Source organism: Epinephelus lanceolatus, chromosome 13, assembly GCF_041903045.1.
Source record: "Epinephelus lanceolatus isolate andai-2023 chromosome 13, ASM4190304v1, whole genome shotgun sequence".
Lineage (NCBI taxonomy): Eukaryota > Metazoa > Chordata > Actinopteri > Perciformes > Serranidae > Epinephelus > Epinephelus lanceolatus.
Window position 1 is genome coordinate 21,707,294 of NC_135746.1, and position 18,233 is coordinate 21,725,526.

The window sequence follows — 18,233 nt, forward strand, 5'->3', positions numbered from 1 at the left end:
GCGGTGGAGACACGCACCAACGGCCCCGGCCCCGTAAATTTACCCCGAAGTTCCTGCGGTGGAAACGGGCCTATATGTTCAGCTACAAGATGACATCAGCTTGTGATTGATTTCCTTATATGGTCGTCTGCTCCAGGCACGCTACTTCAAGTGTTTACATTACGTAGCCTAAACTGCTACATTTAGCCACAAGCTAACATCATTGAAACATGGACTATTGGTTGTTGCTGTTGTTAATTTCTCCCTGATTTCAGGTCGTATTTCTGCTGGAGCATGTCTAGTTGTGAAGATTTTGGTTTAGAGGCTTTTATTGGTGATTTTTTAGGGTATGGGTATGCCACTATTCTCCCTTACTGTCGTGGTGCCAAGACATTGAGATACAGAAGCCCCGTAAACACTGACCAATCAGAGCAGACTTGTCTTTTTCAGGTGGGGGGCTTAAGAGACAGGAACTAAAACAGAGCATCTCAAGCCCTTTTTAGACAGGAATTGTGCAAATGTGCAGGAAAGCCTAATCAGTCTTCTTTCAGCATTGGCAGGGGGCGTGAGCAAGTAACAAAACGTGTAGCTCAGCGTGTGACGTAAACAGTGAGGTACTCTAAGGGAAGCCACGGCTGGTCAGTCCTACAGCGATTCTCTCATAAGTTGGCCCGTTCTTTACCGTCCCCGTGATCTGACGGTTAATGGCCTCTTCGTTTCCGAGGGCAAGGAGGGCGCGCAATTCCTTGTCTCCTCAGTTGCTCATCTTTACAGTGTCTGTCAGGTTTGCGTTTCCCTCTTGCTACTAGCTGCTCGGTAATTCCTGCTATCAGCTTTTTCCTGTTTATCCACTGCCAGTGGGGCGCACGTGTGGCGTCATCAACAGCTCCTCCCACAACTCTTCAACAGCCCCTCCCGTTGCAGAAGGCCGCCTCGGTCTGTTTAAACTAAAAGTGTTCCACCAATATGTCTACCCTACGAGGCGTAAAATTGGGCGCCTCTGATCAACTTGCCAATCCGGCTCTGTATGTATAAATGCTCGCAGCTTGCCGGCAAAATGGCCCAACATTCGTGGAAAATCTGGCAGTGTAAAAGGAGCTTAAAACAGAGCATCTCAGACAGAAGCTGAATACAGGTGTTCCAGCACAGACAGTGCGAGGAAAATGCTTCTGAGTGATTCAGCAGCTGTTTAAATTACATGAACAAAAAGTAAGGTATAGTGGTGCTTACGTTAGCAAGCTAAGCTAACTAACGCAAGAGCTTGTGAATGGTTACTGAGTAGGAGGCGGCACCAGGTGTGGTAGCCTCGGCCACCAGTGTATTAATGTGTGTGTGAATGGGTGAATGTGCTTTGAGTGGTCGGAAGACTAGAAAGGTGCTTTACAAGTGCGATCCATTTACCATTTACTATTAACAGCACAGTGGATTGAACCAAATACTGTAACGTAAAATCTCCCAGTGGTTCATTACCTACGCTACTCTTTGGATATACTGTATGACAGTGTGTCTCCTAGCAACAACGACCCTAAAATGTCAGTCAACCTTTACCACATGAAATGCCCACTCAGAGGGTTAAATTTTTTTTTCTATTGAATGCATTTTTTAGCTTTTTTAGCTAAATAGAAGATATATGTCCCATAGCTGAAGGATCATTATAGTTTATGTTTCTTTACACAGAATTGAGGAGAATTCAGTTCAACTTTAACAAAGTGACATGGTGAGACAGACCTGTGTCATAGAAGTGGGTCAGCAACTCTTCCTTCTCCACGAACCTCTGATACAGCCAGTCAGTCAGTGCCTCTGCCTCCACAGGAACCTCTTTTATTGGATACATCCTGATGGAAACGGGAGAGACAGGCAGACAGGGAGAGAGATGAAACACAAAAAAGGATTACTGAGGTCTCACTCAGCAGAAACTGCCTGCATTGATCTGTCGTGGAAGCTGCAGTCCAAACCCGGGGTGTCAGCCGTGGTCCCTGAGCAGAGTGGTCTATTTCAACCTGGAATCTATTACGGCGGTCTGTGTGTTTGCTGTAGCTTCAGCTTGTTTCAGGGATTCATTAGCCGGCGGGCTCATCAGAGTGAGACAGAAGTGCTGAGGGGAGGCTGACAGGAGACAGACAAGTCATGGAGCTCCACAAAATGGTTTGGTTAGAAGTGTGTGGGAGGAAAAATCTAAGGGGAAAAAGTTAAAATCAGTTTTGCCACTAAGGCATAGAGATACAGCGCTATGAACTTCTGGCAACCTTAGAAATATCTTCAATCTGTGTTGCGGTACAGCCAGGCATATTTAAAAGTAGGGACAGCAAACAGGAAGACTAAAGCTGCTTTCACACCTGCCCTGTTTGGTTCGGTTCAATCAAACTCAAGTTCGTGTGGGCAGGAGTCAACACAGTAGTCACACTCAGGTGTGCACCAAAACAACCAGACTGAGACCCTCTTGAAGAGGTGGTCTCAGTCTGGTTACAAAGGAACTCTGGTGCGGTTCGTTTGTGGTGAGAATGTGTTCCGACCTGGATCTGAACCAACTGCAGTCACATGACACATTGTTTGGGTTAAACATGAGCATGTTACAGTCCTGGAGGATTATTAATGTGCACCTCCTCCTGTACTGCCTTAATATGCACATTCAGCACATCCAATGCATCAAAACATTGTTTTCTAGTTGGAGCTGCGCCTCGTTTTCAAACTGTATGGTTTGACTAAAATGAACAATGACAGCAATATAGTCCACGATGAGCAGCGCTAAAATCAACCTGCGTAGTTGTCCCTCCATTGTGACATTAGAAAGTGTCACATTTATCTTGCAAGTGTACTCTTCTTCAACGTTTTGTTTACTTCCTGGATTTTTCCCACATAGAAATTCTGACCAATCAAGAGCAGCTTTCTCGCGCAAGGTCCACTTGTAAATGCTGTCGTGAGAACACAAACCAACTCTAGGCAATTATGCAACTTTGTGACAAAATTAGTCCCTGATTCGGACCAAAGCAAGACAACTCTAGGTGTGAAAGCAACCTAAATTGCTCAAAATATGGCAACTATATGTTCAATTTCATAAAATATAGCTGGTTATATCATCTAATATGACTGAAAACTAGCTGCCAGCCTGGAAACCACTTTTAAAAGTAAGTTTCCAGAGCCTGTGACGACTTCTTAAAAGCACACAATGTGTCGGATAATGAAAAAATGACATTCAACATTTTTACCCAGTAATGGGTTAAGATGACATCTGTTAGCATTTATATTTAATACATCTGTTGTATCCATTAGGAGTAATTCTGAAGACAAGAAGAAGGATAATGTTGTTTTGTTTACTTGGTGTCCATGGTGATTTTACAGTCACATGACTGATTAATGACCTGTAAGGACACCAGAAACAGCCTCAGACATTATGCTGATGAAGACAAGATAACAGAACTCATCTGGTGTACTGGAGAAGAGGTGTTTTAATCTGATCTCTTCAAGTTCCAAGTTTCGCCTGCACCTCACTGTTTGTGCATTCTCAAAGTTATAAATTGTCTAACCAACAGTCTAAAAACCTAAAAATATTCACTTTATTATAATAAAAGATGAAAGAAACAAGCAAATCCTGACATTTAAGAAGCAGAAACCAAAAAGATTTACTTAAATGACTTTCCTGTCTAGCTGTTTCATCTCTATTCTTCAGCCTGACCAACATCTACCTGATTATTTCTCATATCATATCAACCATCTCCAGCTGGACAAAACTACAGCTTCTTGCAATCACACACGTCACACACTGTTTAAAGCAAACACAATGACTGGTTGACATTGTGAGAACAATGAAGGGTCACTTCTAAAAGCGCTGCTGAAGTCTAGTCTCTAGCCAGAAGGGGTCCCTAGTAGGCTGCACTCCCACACAGACCAGCTCCTGGTCACCTTCAAATAGAGGTTACAGTCTCCTCCCTCAGACAGAGCATTTCCTCTGCACTCAACATTTGCTCAATATTCCCGACTGGATAATGTCCACCGTGAAAGTACATCTGTGCCTATGAGGAGAGCTCCTGTAAGAGGGAAGTAATAAGGGATACAGTATCGATTACTAAAAGGGATCAATACATATTAAAAAGCAATCCAAGCAAAGAGGCAGCGGCACTCCTGTCAGGATGGGTTGTGGTTTCACGAACAGTTGAACAACACAGACATGTTTCGACACACTGCTGCAGGTACGAACACATGGCTATGTGAGCAACCATCCCCTTAATTCAAAAATAAATATTACGAAAGATGAAAAATAATCAGCAGTGTTGGTTTCGAAAGATTTTATTCTGATTATTAGAGCTCTAAAATCAAACTGAAAGGATTTATTTAGACAGTTTTTATGCAAAAAAACAAAACAAACAATTTTGGATGTCAGCTTCTCAAATGTGAGGATATACTTACTTTCTTTGTTTTCTTTTATTCTGTATTTGAATTTTGGACAGATTGTCATGTGAAATAAGGCATTTAAAGACAACATGGCCTCTGAGTAATAATAATGTCCATTTTCCAGCTGTAATTTCCACATTACTATTTAAATGATCCCCTAAATAAAATAATAAATGTAACAAACACACAAAATAATCAGGAGCAGTGTCTACATGACGTTTCCATCAATCAAACATAATTTAAGGAGGTAAAATTGTTTTAAGGGTTTACACTTAGCCATTTCATTCTCCCATATTCTGAATATTATTGGTGTAAAAAGCTCCTGTCAGAGAGGAACGCCGGCGCAGTAAAAACCTGGTCTTTGAACTGAAGCAGTCGGTATGACCCAATCAAGGAAAAGGCTTGGCCTGCTTGTTCCACAGATCAGAAGGGCAGAGCTGACGATTCAACACAGACTTCCGCCTGCTTCTTATATTCCAAGTGCATATCTGCAGGCCCTTATCCTCATTATCCTGCAGTTCACTGTGTGGGTGTTGCTCTGTGGCAAGTCTGAACAAGGTCCTGCTTAAGTAGAGCAACTTTTATGTCCCCAGTGGCATGAAACTCCTGTTAAATTCAAGATAAAACCGACTAAAATCCACCACTTTCATCTGTTTATGGTTCCAGTAAAGCTGAAGTTTTGAAGATAAAATAGGTTTTTGACTAACAACAACACCGTTGTCCCCTCTGAGCGGATCTGGCTTCCCAAAACTGGAGCTGAGCCGCTGCGGCCACCTGATAGGGTGATCAGAGGTGAAAGCAAGACGTTTCATGATGCTTCTCCTATATCAGGTGTCTTTCACGTTACTGATGTGCCATAGAAACCAACCAAACACTACCAGTAATGCATCTTCAAAGCACGAGGATGGAGAAAAGAAGCTCAGAAAGAGGCTGAGAAAAGCCTTTTTAGAGACTGTCAGCCCAAAACATTTTTTTGGCATTATCAAGATTGTATCCAGTCTGGTTTTGGAAAATCTGGACTAGAGCTGGGCAATGTATTGATCTGATACAGATACTGTGATATGAGACTATATTTTAGATTTAATAATATTCTAAGTGTTGTCTTTTCCTGGTTGTCAAGGTTGCATTACAGTGATGTCATTTTCTGAACTTAACAGACTGTTCTAGCTGTTCTATTATTGGCCTTTACCCACTTAAGTCATTATATCCACATTACTAATGATGATTTAGCACAACTTTTACTGCATAAATATTTTGTGACAGCACCAATAGTCAACCTAACAATATTTTTGCAATGCAATATCAAGGTATTTGCTCAAAAATATAGTCATAAGTGAATTTCTCCACATTGCCCTGCCCTGGCAGCAAAAGATCACGTAAAATGGGATTTTTGCAAATCGAATCCAAACCACATTATTTTAAGATATTTTTTTGGCCTTTGTTATTTGTTATTTGATAAGACAGTTCAAGCTTGAAGGGGGAGATAGAGAGGGGATAACATGCAGCGAAGAACCACGGGCTGGAATTGAACCTGCAGCCGCTGTGGCAAGGACATGGCCTTTGCACAGGGGATGCCCACTCTACCTGTTAAAGGGACATTGTGTAACATTTTCAGTTGTTTATTGGCAAAAATTGATGTCTGCATTCATAAATATGTCATCACTGGTGTACTATTACCTCCACCAATAATCTGACTTGTTCTCGTAAAAGGAAAATTTCGGATTTGGTTGTACATTGTGCGGGTAAGTCATCTGTGGGGTTCCATTACGTTTCGCCATCTTGAGAATACACCCACCAGCAAGGGACATACAGCACCGCCTTCGGCGTTTTCGAGAGCCAGGCCAGCACTGCGGAGACGGAATCCTTGTCGCCAAGAAAGCGCAAAAGGGAATAGAAAAGGCAGCGTGACCGGCGAATTAAAAAAACTAAGGCCCACATCGGGGTAGCCTTTCCCAGGTAGAGAAAGCTGCTGAGGGAGAATGGTAATGCAATCATAGGCCAGCGCCGCTGTTGGCTGTTAGCCGCTGTTAGCTGTTAGCCGCTGTTAGCTGCTGTTAGCCGCTGTTAGCGCTGGCCTGTGATTGTATTACCTTTCTCCTTCAGCAGCTCTCTCCACCTGGGAAAGGCAACCCCAATGCTGACCCTTGTTTTTTTAATTTGCCGGTCATGCTGCCTTTTTGATTCCCTTTTGCACTTCCTTGGCGACGAGGATTCCGTCTCCCGTGATGCTGCATAATACATGATCCTGCATTATGCTCAAAGAGTGGGATTTTGTTATGCGGCAGTAGTGCCGCTGGCCACTAACAGCTGTTAGCGGCGCAGTAATGCGAGGAGAGGGATGAGGTGTGTGAGGCTGAGCCACTTGTCAGTTGTCAAAGGACAAGACGTGATTGGTTTGTTTCAATTTACATCCGCCCCAACAGTCCTACATTGTAAACACAGCCAGCATGGTGCGGAGGGGGTTTGTCAACTCGCGTCGCGTGTGTCTGTGTAGGAGCCTGAATGAATACTCCCTGTAGTATCGGATGACATGGTTTCAACAGTTGTTGCAATACGTGTTTGAAACAGTGAGGCGCTAGAGTGCGCCATCTGTTTGAATGCAATATATGATTTCAACGTTAGATGGGAGAAATTCCTACACACTGTGGCTTTAAGCTACTGAACTCACCAAAACTATATTTGACAGTGGTTTGAAATGCGATTCCAATTGGATTTCTACAGTTGCATCTCAGTCCAACCACTCTGATCGTTCAGATCGGATTTTGGATCTTCTTTTGTCTCACTTGCAATGTGACACACAACAGCAACATAAATCCAAAGTGATGGGAGTGCTGAGCAGAATCCATACTGCCGCTAGCAGACTGCTATGGAGGACAACATGGAGAAGAACAGTCCATGGACAGACCCCGAAGGCACCTCTAGAGGGTGAAATGAACTTATACCTCTCATGCTTCTGGGTTGGAAAGCATAGCTATGTAGTTACTGACACCCACGTTGTTACCATAGCGACCCATGCAGATAGATAGGTCACATCTGGACTTACAAATTGGATTTGATCACCTACAAATAACAGTGCGGACAGTCTGTCATAAAAATCTGATTTGTCTGAGTGTAGCTGATCAATAGGGTTAGCTACCTGTCACATTTGAACTACTAATGGTACTGGTGCCTGGACTTTGGCACTGATACCCAACGGTACTTTTTTCAGTGTGTCCGTACTCTGTAACTTAATCTGTGAACAAGCATGACGTAGCAGCCTAAAAAGCATTGTTCTCACCAAGATGCACTCTCAGGTACTGAAATTTAGCACCACTGAAAGTAACATGAATTGATACTCGATAGCGCTGACGTAATTCAGTCGGTACCCTTGAAAGTACTGAGTTCAAACCCAATCCTAATCCATACATCTTAATAGTAGAACTGATACAATAGTATTTGCAAAATAAAGTAGGAATAAAGGCAAACTATAAATCAAACAAGTCACCACTAACACACTAAGAAATAGTTCTCTTGTAACTGCTTTGTAGTTGTGGTGATAGGTGGGCATTTTTGGTTTTAGGTGCACATGTTGTTCCCATTACGATTTTTGATGCACTTTTTCCCCCAGCAATGATTGGTGACAGTGGCGTTGTTATCATTAAATTCAAATAAATAAATGAGTGATTAAACATAACACATGCAAGCTCATAGAGTGTTTCACACCTGCTCCAGTATGGCTGCCAAAGGCCCTCTACTCTATTCTTAAATGTAAACCGATAGCTCTGTAATCCTGCCAGAGGAAAATAGGAGCCGGCTTCGCCACTTATAGGAGGGTTTGAGTGTTTAGGGGCTTGGGTAGCAGGTGGTGGCCACAGCGTTTTCCTGCAACTGAAATATTCATGCAGAATCAGGATCTTTTACTGATGAGGACAGCTGAGGTTAAAGGAGGCGCTGCTGAACAAACAAACTTATGTACCAGCTCATTAGTTTATCAGCCAGGTTTGTTTGGAGAACAAATGTCTGTAGCCACTTAGAGCCAAAATCAAACAGCATGTTGAACTTCACAGGGTTCATTTGCTCTCCAGAAATCAACTGACTCTAAAATTTGGCAGGTACCAATCACACAGTCTTGCTCCAGTTCTATGAATAATTTCAGATTTGGGCTACAACTAAATAGAAACAATTTCTTGAGCAACGACCAAAAAGACGAATGGATTATAGTTACAAATTATTATGCTTTTCATTTCTGTAACTGTTGCACTGATCTGCACAGCTGCTAATATTAAGCTCTTCATATTTAAGTTGAACAATATACCACAGTATGCTTTAAATAGAGGGAGAAATTAACCCTAGAAAATACTATTTGTTTACCATTGCAAAGCCATTGCAATTTTGTATAAAATTGAGCATAGCAGGCAGGACACGATGTTGAGCTCAGCTCACATCCCAGCTACATCAGCTGGTCTCCAACGGCCCAATCAGGAGTCAGCTGATGGATCACGATTCCTTTCTATGCAACCTGCTTTAGGCTTTCCATGTAGGCGCATGGAAGGGCAGGGAGGTTTGCTTTCTCTGCCTCAGGCTTTCTTTGTTTGCATGTGGAAGGGCAGGGAGGTTTGCTCTCTCTGCCTCAGGCTTTCTTTGTTTGCATGTGGAAGGGCAGGGAGGTTTGCTCTCTCTGCCTCAGGCTTTCTTTGTTTGCATGTGGAAGGGCAGGGAGGTTTGCTTTCTCTGCCTCAGGCTTTCCTTGTTTACACGTGGACGGGCAGGGAGGTTTGCTCTCTCTGCCTTCAGGCTTTCCACTTAGGCGCATGGAAGAGGGTTTCTGAGGAGGCCTATGAAAGGCAGAGAGGCCCCAGAACAGAGCCATACCACCAAATATAATACTGCAAATGGAAATAAAATTTTCTTTGACTCAAGTGTTCCTCACTGAACTGTTTTGTTTTTAATTAATGGACTATTCATGTTATACAGATCTGTTGGCCAAAGTAATGCTACATATGAGGTCATCACAATTCCTTTAAGGCCCCGACACACCAAACCAACATTACAACTAGTGGCAACTTAGGCCAACTGTTGTGTCGGTTAATGTCATGGCTTAAAAGTTGCACTTGAACATAACGAAGTATTGTCTTATGAGGGTGGTGGGTGTACACCTCCACAGAGGTTAAAAACCTGAGTCTTACTCCACTGTTTGTCAGACTAGTGAGGACTAGTCAGACTGATGCGTTGAGAACTGATGAAGCCGCTTGGATAAGAGGCGAAACGTCTTCTAGACAAAATCAAAGTCCAGTTGCCTACGATTTAATTGTTGCCAGAATGGAATTGACCTGGATAAATGAGAATATCCACAGACTTGAACATAACGCAAAGAGCCCAGCCAACGGCCAACTAGCATGTAGATAATGCGACTGTGTGAGAGGAAGTAACTCTCCATATCAGCAGGCAGTGGTAACCTGTGTTTGTCATTCTAAAAGGGAACCCGGAAGACCGACAGGACTGATTCAGGCTAGTTAGCCAGTTAGCACATAAACAACACAAGCCGATATTGAAAGAACAGAGCATATTTATCATGTGCTAACAAACAAAAACACAATTATGAACCATTTTTGCAACAACAAAAAAAAAAAAAAGAAAAAAAGAAAGAAAATCTTAACCTAATATGACAAGTTTTTAGATCAGATGCCCTCTGACTTCAGTCATTTGTTTTCTCGTCCACTGAACTAAAATGCCAATCAGAGTGATTTCATTCACAGACGGACTCCATCATCAACATGCTGAAATGGCTGGAAAACAGCCATCAGGGGCCGACCAAATGCCAATAGTGCGGGACACCCCACAAATACTGGGACGACAGACACCGACTGGCTGCTGACCTTGGCTTGTGCCAGGGCCCTTGAAGCTCTGAGGAAGGCACAGTGTTGCTTAAATGTCAGCTCATGGTATAAAGTCAATGTTGCATTTTTGCCATTCTATAGTGCTGCTTTCTTTGCAGTTTTGAATTATATATATAATGTAGGTGCACTGATGATACAGATTTTGAAAGTTCTGAAAGCCCATTTAGCTAATACAAGACAATTTTAAGAAGCACACATTTCACACAAAGCAAATATATCCATCAAAAAAGATATACAATATTACACTTGCAAAGTAAGTGAAACAACACTAAAAATGTCCACAGGTCAAAGATTAACTGTGACCTCCCTTTAGAGCTTTGCTAAACTACACATTTTGTGGCATTTGTCTGGTCTGGTCATTGATGGACTTTCCCATCTGTACACATCTATGAACGTGAACTGTTTGAATACTATCATTTAATTTGATAGTTGCATCAATTAGAGATTAAGCTGCCTTAATTGGGTGAATTAATAGCTATTAAACTGTACTTTCAATACTTTTTATGGCATTAAAATGTCAGTGAGTAGTTTCTTTCAGCAAGTGTGAATACCCTGGAGCAGTGGTGCACCATGCCAGGACTCTATTGGCGGCTGACGGGTAACAGGTCGCACAAAAGTTCAGTCTGCGGCCAGCATCGGCGGTCCCGCTTTGGTTCATAGAAATCACAGAGACTTTGATCAATGGGTGCATGGATACAACAAACAGACGTTGTGATTTTGTTCACAGTAGTGTGAAAAATGAAACTTTATGTTGTGAGTATGGTTGCATTTGTTGTGCCAGGACATGCAGTGGCACATGTAACAGTGTACAGTAGTGATGGTGATGGTGGTGGTGAGGAACTGGTGGTGGTGTGTTGGCATGGGGCCACAGCAGCGCTCTCATTTCCACCCTAACCCACTTGGCAGCAGCTTGCTTGTTAACCCAACACCGTGGCGCACAGACAGACCAGAGAGCTGCAGCTTCTCCTGTCGATAAGCGTTGACATCAGTGTGTACCTGTGCTACATTCAACAGATGATGTACATACTTGTGTTTTAGGTAATTTTTTGGAAAATATATAGAGTTTGCTTAAAGCTTTATTCATAAGACAAAAAGACAAATTCAGGTCATGAACAGTGCAAATCAGAAGCTTTTGATCCTCCATCTTCACTGCCTTGTTTGTACCATTTAGGTCCTGTAAAGCTCTTATTCTTGAGATATTGTTTCCCCCTCTAACTGGACTGGGAAGCTAATTTAATTTGGGACTCTTGCTGGAAAAGTCTGTCCACTCCACAAGCCTCTTTGGAGGGTAGCCAGTCATTGTTTGGGGACTGTGTACGGCCCTAAATCTCTCTGGCTGTGAAATCTTGAGAAACAAAGAGGTGCCCTGGGAGGCCTGCTCTCGGGCACAATGTTGCAAAAGGTGAATATTGAGATTAGCGACCAGTGTGGCTCGGGGAGTGAGGAAAAAAGTCTCCTGTCCTGCTCCCTGTCTCTTCCTAGTTAAGATAAGAGTCCTCATTTATGTGCAATGAGGCTCCAAATCCCAAACTGCTGCCTTTGAGTTCTTTCTCTCAATCCTCCTTTGGAGTGGGGGTCAGTTTTACCAGCTAAAGCAACGACTAAACAAAGAATAAGAGAAATATGATTGAAGCAAACGCAAGGTTGGATCAATGGATCAATACTGATGCCGATCTCCTTGTATAATTTTACTTTCGAGGTCCCTAGGTTCACCACTCTCCAGGGCTTTTTCTTGCAGAATGTCAAACCTTTATCTGCAATCAGAGAAAAGCTGAGGGACGGTAGACGTCCACTTGTTAATTGCTCCATTTAGTCTTTAATCTGCTTCCTCTCTGGCTTGAGGAGGTCTATGTTCCAGGAAATAGTTTGGGCACAACAAAATCTTCACTGACAGAAGTAAAAAAAAAAAAAGGGCTTGGCCGGAGGGAAAAAAGTTAAAAAAACTGCCAACAAGTTGATACAAAAGACTTTCACATAAAAACTTATTCAGAATACTACAATTAAAGCACCAGGCCTTGGCTAAAACTTGAAGGCACACTATTTCTGTGGCAGACGGACTCTTGTACATTCAAAAACGGACTTAATTTAAGATATCTTACATCAGTTTTTCAATTTTTGACTTTTTTTTTCTTAAAGAAATTAATCAAACAAATTAGTCTGGAATTCATTAAATACTTGATAAATAATAGATTAATTGAGTTCTTTATTTCTTAAAATGGGGTATTGGTGCTGGATACCTTCAAGGTATCGACCCAGAGTATCAAGTAGTATCGAAGCTTCCTCAGTCAGACAAAACCTGCGTGCTTGAATGTGTGAACACTTCTCAAAAGTGCTGTGTCAGTGGTGGCAGGTGGTGCATGAAACAATGACGCAGCTGCAGGACACACACATGTGGACTGTGGAATGTCACCTGGTCACTAAAGTTAGGTTAAAAATATCAAGAGAACTTCAAATTGTAATATATTAATTCAAACACTTTTCGATGATCCATGTCTATGTACGTTAATTTCCAAAAGCTTTCAAGGATCTCAACGACCTGTGGAAACCCTGACTTGATCCTTTTTGCACCCAGGTCTAGGAAAAAAATGAGCATTTGTACGGTTTTGTGAAGCTTATCACTGCAAGCGTTGAAATTAATGTGAAACCACTGTAAGGTGCACATCACAATGTGAGCATGGGAGTCCTGTTCCCTGCACTTCAGCAATTCCCAACAAAAAGTGAGAAAAACACAGTGACCTCCTGTAATATAATGGCGCAAAAGGCCTCTTAATCGTCCTGTTCATCGCCATTTATAACATTCAAGGTCGAGTTGCAGTCTCTAACAATAATGCTCATAATCAGTTATTTCTGCATGAGCTCTTTGTGACACCAGAGAGGATAAATACGCACACTGAGAGACAGTGAAATGAATCTCTTTGGATTTAAACTCAAGTGACCAGCAGACATCACCATGTTTTTGTTTTCCTTATCCCCCACTTCGATCTGTGTCGACGTGGCAGGAGCACACTTTCACCTTGTCACTGTGACCATATGCCCCTGACAGAGCGTCTCTTCTGTCAATAGAGGACACTGCAGAGAGACAGAGGGTGTGGAAGGTGCGGCGTTGGAGGTTAATAACAGCCTAACACAGGAGCATCGACCTCTTATCAGTGCAGAGGTCACGCGAAAGGGGCCGTTAAACAACTGTCACAGGTAGATATAGACAACGTGACCGAAGCTGACTTTATAGTCACACAGTGCACACTGGTGTTTATGAGGGAGCATATCTGAGGTCAGTTTCAGTGTAAAGAAGCAGGGCGATCCTCCCAAAGACAAGCTGAAAGAACACATTGTTCAAAAACACATCTAGAAATACTCCTTACCCCTCCACTTTGATTAGGTATTTGCATTTAATGCTTTACTGTACTTTTACTCCACTACATTTATCTGACATCTGTAATTACTTTGTACATATTTTTTCATGTAGCACATATGATAAACTTATTTGAGAGTTGTACTGTTTGGTGAAGTAAATATTCTTCCTCACAATTCATTTTGTTCTGGAATCATGCCCTTACAGTTTTATTTGGGGGGAAAAAACAGTGACTAAAATCTGCAAATACAGCATTAAAAATCTATTCATTTATTTATTATTCTATCAGACTTCTTTCTGTACTCTCCTGGAGTACATAATAATAATTCATGGCAATATAATTAATTAAATTGACACAATCTCGACCCAAAGAAGTCGCAGAAAACAGTCCTGAACAGTTTATGATTTCAACACCAGCTCCTAAACCGACACTGTAACGTATAATACCACATCCACCACACAAAACGCACATATGACCAATTAGTTCTGTAACTTGAACCAACCTGCCAACACAAGATCCAACCAACGCAAAGCAAATCCTAAAATAACCACACACTATTCAAATAATTCACTTAGGCAACACATTTAAGTGATCATTTTGGCACAATTCATAACATGTGAAACTTAATATATTTCAAAACAATTCATTCAAATGAATATTTTAATTTTAAACTCATAATATTGAGCAGCAAATCTCAGACAGAGCCGATACACAACCTCAGCAGTCAGAGGATTAAAACGTTTAAATTAAATTATTATTTTCATTTCATTTTAATATATTTAATACCTAAAAACTGCTGTCCAACCCGCATGTTTTTGTTTGACCCAGGACCGAACCAAAAAATTTAAGTAAGACAAAATACCACCCACAAATAACGTTTTGTTTTTTCTGGGGCCCCTGCTGGGTACCTGACCTGATGCAGGACTTTGGCAAAATGGATTAGGCAACGGAAACTTATGTTTGGGTTTTTGCTAAAATGGGCTCTTGCAGATTGTGAGACAATGAGCTTCCTGGCAACAGCTAGCAGTCGAGACTGGTCGCTTCAGCAGCATAATCCACTATCCAAACAATCCTAATTTCTAGGGCTTACCTTAGCTGGAATTTGTTTTTGTTTTTTGTTTTTTTAAACCAGAAAAATCTGTAGAAATCTGGCATATTTAAATATCTGCAGTGATATTGTCCTGTCAAAACAATCCCCTCTGAGAATATGTAGGCCTTACACCATGTCCTAAGAGAAAGTGAGCATCCAACATGATCTCTTTCCACACCGAATCTGTTTAAAATGCACTTCTGATACATCATGTAAATACACCACGTACCGAGATGTAACCATTTAAAAGACAGGTGAGCACTTGCCATCTACCTACATTCCCACACATTATTTACTGGAAATGACATACAATACAGCCAACAACAAGTAGGTTGTTACGCAATGGTCATTCACCAAACCGATTATGTGGCCGATACTTGAGTCACATTCAGTTAGGACACGGTGTCAAACTAAAGGACATTCTTTGTGTTTACTTGTTGCCCTAACATGGGTTAGCTTAACATTAACTTACTTAATCTTGAAGTAGCTGACTGGACACATTTTATTTGGAAAATAATGTATAAGCAAAAGCCTACTTTTCAGTAAGAAATATAGATCTACACGCCTTGATGATGTCATACTTCATGTAGCCTGCCTGCTCAATAAACAGAGGTAACATTTTTAAGATTATTTTCTGGGGCTTTTTTGCCTTTGATAACAGGACAGTTTGAAGAGTGAAAAGAGGAGAGAGAGAGGGGGCGACATGCTGTATAGGGCCATGGCAAGGACGCTGCCTTTGTACATGGGGTGCCTGCTCTACCTACTGAGCTACTGGGCACCCCGAAACACAGGTTACATTTAGCTGGACTTTCTTGAACTTGATGCATGGACCAGCACCAATTTTTTAAGCTAAACACCCTGATATTAGGGTTGGGCGATATGTTAAAAATTTCCAACCGGCCACCGTTAGCCCATCAACCAGTGGTTGCCGATATATTTGGCAGTTGTGTGTGTGGCGGAGGAAAAAAAAGAGGGGGGATGTTGCATTCATGTGATGTCAGAAAGAATCGAAAAATGACTTTCAGAATGGGATAATTCACATGAACGCCACCTCATGTCAGAAAAACAACTCGGCAACTCGGATCTCCCGACAACACATGAATGCAGCAAAAAAATGCAGCGTGCTTTGTGAGCCCACTCATGTCCAACATGGCACAGAAATATCTGTGCATACCAGCAACAAGCATGCCATCAGAGAGGGTGTTTAGCACGGCTGGTAACATTGTTAACCATATGCGCACTTTGCTGAAGCCAGATAAGGTTAACATGCTCGTTTTTCTCTCCAAAAACATGTAAAACACTGTGTTTTTGAGTTAAAGACAGCGCAAAGGAACTTTATTATTTTATGTGATTTTTGCACTTTATCTTTCCATTGTTCTTCGTTTAGCCTATATTTATTATTATTTGTATTTATTCATTCAAGCAATAAGCCTACGAGAGGCTTTTAGAACAGCTATAACAGCTTAAATTTTTTTTGCCACGTCCATAACAGCATTATTATAAAGACAGTGCAAAGGGAGTGGACATCATTATTTTATGTGATTGTGTGATTTTTGCACTTTATTTTCCAATGTCCTTTGTTTATATTTACTTATTTGTTATCATAGGCTACTCTTACTGTGTAACTTTTGTGGACCGACCAACTGTTTATTCTGTTTGAATAAATTTACCTGCGCCTTATCCTCTGACTGTGGTCTTTAATGTCAAAGTTATTGAATTGAAATTTTACTGAAACATACAGCCTATAGGCTATACTCTTATTCATTAAAAAAAAAATCACCTTGAGATCTTTGCTGAGTAATAAGCTGTATAGACGGGCCGAAGACGACTGGCCGAAACCATTTTAAAAAGAGTCTGACGGCTGCAGAAGGACGCATTCGCTCACAGCCTCTAAATCAGCAAACAGGTGGGAGATAGGGATAACATACCTGTCCTACTATAACGATCAGGGTGCACAACTGCACATCTTTTTTGATGTAGTTCTCAAATATGGTTTATGAATTAACGTTACGGCCGGGTTCCACCCGCTGCAAATGTAAGCGTCACATCAAGCGTCTTGTTTACCGTTTGCTGAGCCATGATAGTTAAAGCATTTTCCAACTAAGTTATTACATATATTTGAGTTATCTACAAGTTTACTGTACTGTTTGTCATCTACTCACTTTCAAATGTCCGCCACGGACATTTACACAATGTCACGGATAAACATGGGTAAATGCATGAAAAAAAATCATCACATATCACCTCTGATAATGGTTTATTCATTTAAAAACACATTGTGCTCGTTTAGCACACTATTTCATGTAGTTTTTATCTGCTGGAGGGTCCTGTAGGGGAGCGTAGCGTGACAAAAATAGAAGAGCCGCCTAAAATAGAGAGTTGTCGCGCGGCAGACGGGGGTTGTCACGCCGCTCCCGTTGCCGGTGCAGCAGCCGTAATTGATTAACAGGGGGACAAGCTGCTACAGGACTCGCGTTGCAGATGTGTCGCACCGCTGACGTGCCCGGTGGAGCCCAGCCGTAACTTTCAGCTCCACCATCACTGACGTGTTTTGTGAAGGACTCGTTGGAAATCAGTGTGAAGCTGCCAGTTCCAATACGCACACACTTTGAATTGTGCTCTACATAGTAATTATGGACTGTATGTACCGAGTTTAATTCTGTGGAGACAGACCATTAATTTAGCAAAATAAAATGACAAAAATCACCCAAAAAAAATCGCCAAAAATGAAACTAACCGTGATGGACTCAGCCGATGGGCGATTGGCGATATATTCGTCCAATCGCCCAAGCCTACCTGATATCAAGGTATACAATGACTCCCGACAGCCGACTACCACCAACATTACTGTCTGCAACAGGAATGTCTATTTACACTTTAGAGTTCAAGATATAAGACCTGCAGATACCTCAAATGACGTGAATATGGCTGGGGGACGACTCCTGTAATATGTTTCTATGGCGAGAGATGTCCTCTGACGACCCTAAGCTTTAAAAAATAAATAAATAAAAATATTCCATCTACTCATTAATTATCCAGAGACACCATCTGTAACCACCAAGGTACTCATTACGCTCACAGGTAAAACACTAGTGTAATAGATTTTGATCCTGGGTGAATTCAACTCACGTAAAAAAAGAAAAAAGGAGGAAATGTAGTGTTTGATTTACATCTGGTACCTACTAACTTGCGACCTTTTTACAAAGCTCTTAGAGAATAAAAATCTGCCTCAGATATCTAAAGAAAGCAGTAACGGCTGCAAGCTCGACAATTCTGTGTGAGTGCCTCGTCTCTGAGAGAAAGCCAGGTATGCAGCCCGAAAGCACCCGTGTGATGACCAGGCAGACTCAGACTCCATAAATCACGTCACCTCTCAGATATTTCCAAACAGCAGCTTTCAGAAACGCACACAGCAGCAACAAAAAAAAAAAAAAAAAAAAAAAAAAAGGAAAAAGAGAGGAGATGGTGCATTTAAAAGAAAAGGATTTCAACGTATTTAACACCCACTACTGCCCTCGCTCGGCCTCTGTACACCCACCTAGCTCT

General features: G+C 41.7%; 1 protein-coding gene across 2 annotated transcripts in view; it reads right to left on the minus strand.

Annotated features, from left to right (window-relative positions):
• lpgat1 (lysophosphatidylglycerol acyltransferase 1) overlaps positions 1-18,233 on the minus strand; it is an 84,872-nt gene that overhangs the window by 2,036 nt on the left and 64,603 nt on the right. For both annotated transcript variants that reach the window (XM_033648741.2, XM_033648743.2), the window contains exon 7: positions 1,708-1,814. In XM_033648741.2, the coding sequence (XP_033504632.1) occupies positions 1,708-1,814 (107 nt within the window). The remainder of the gene's footprint in view (positions 1-1,707; positions 1,815-18,233) is intronic.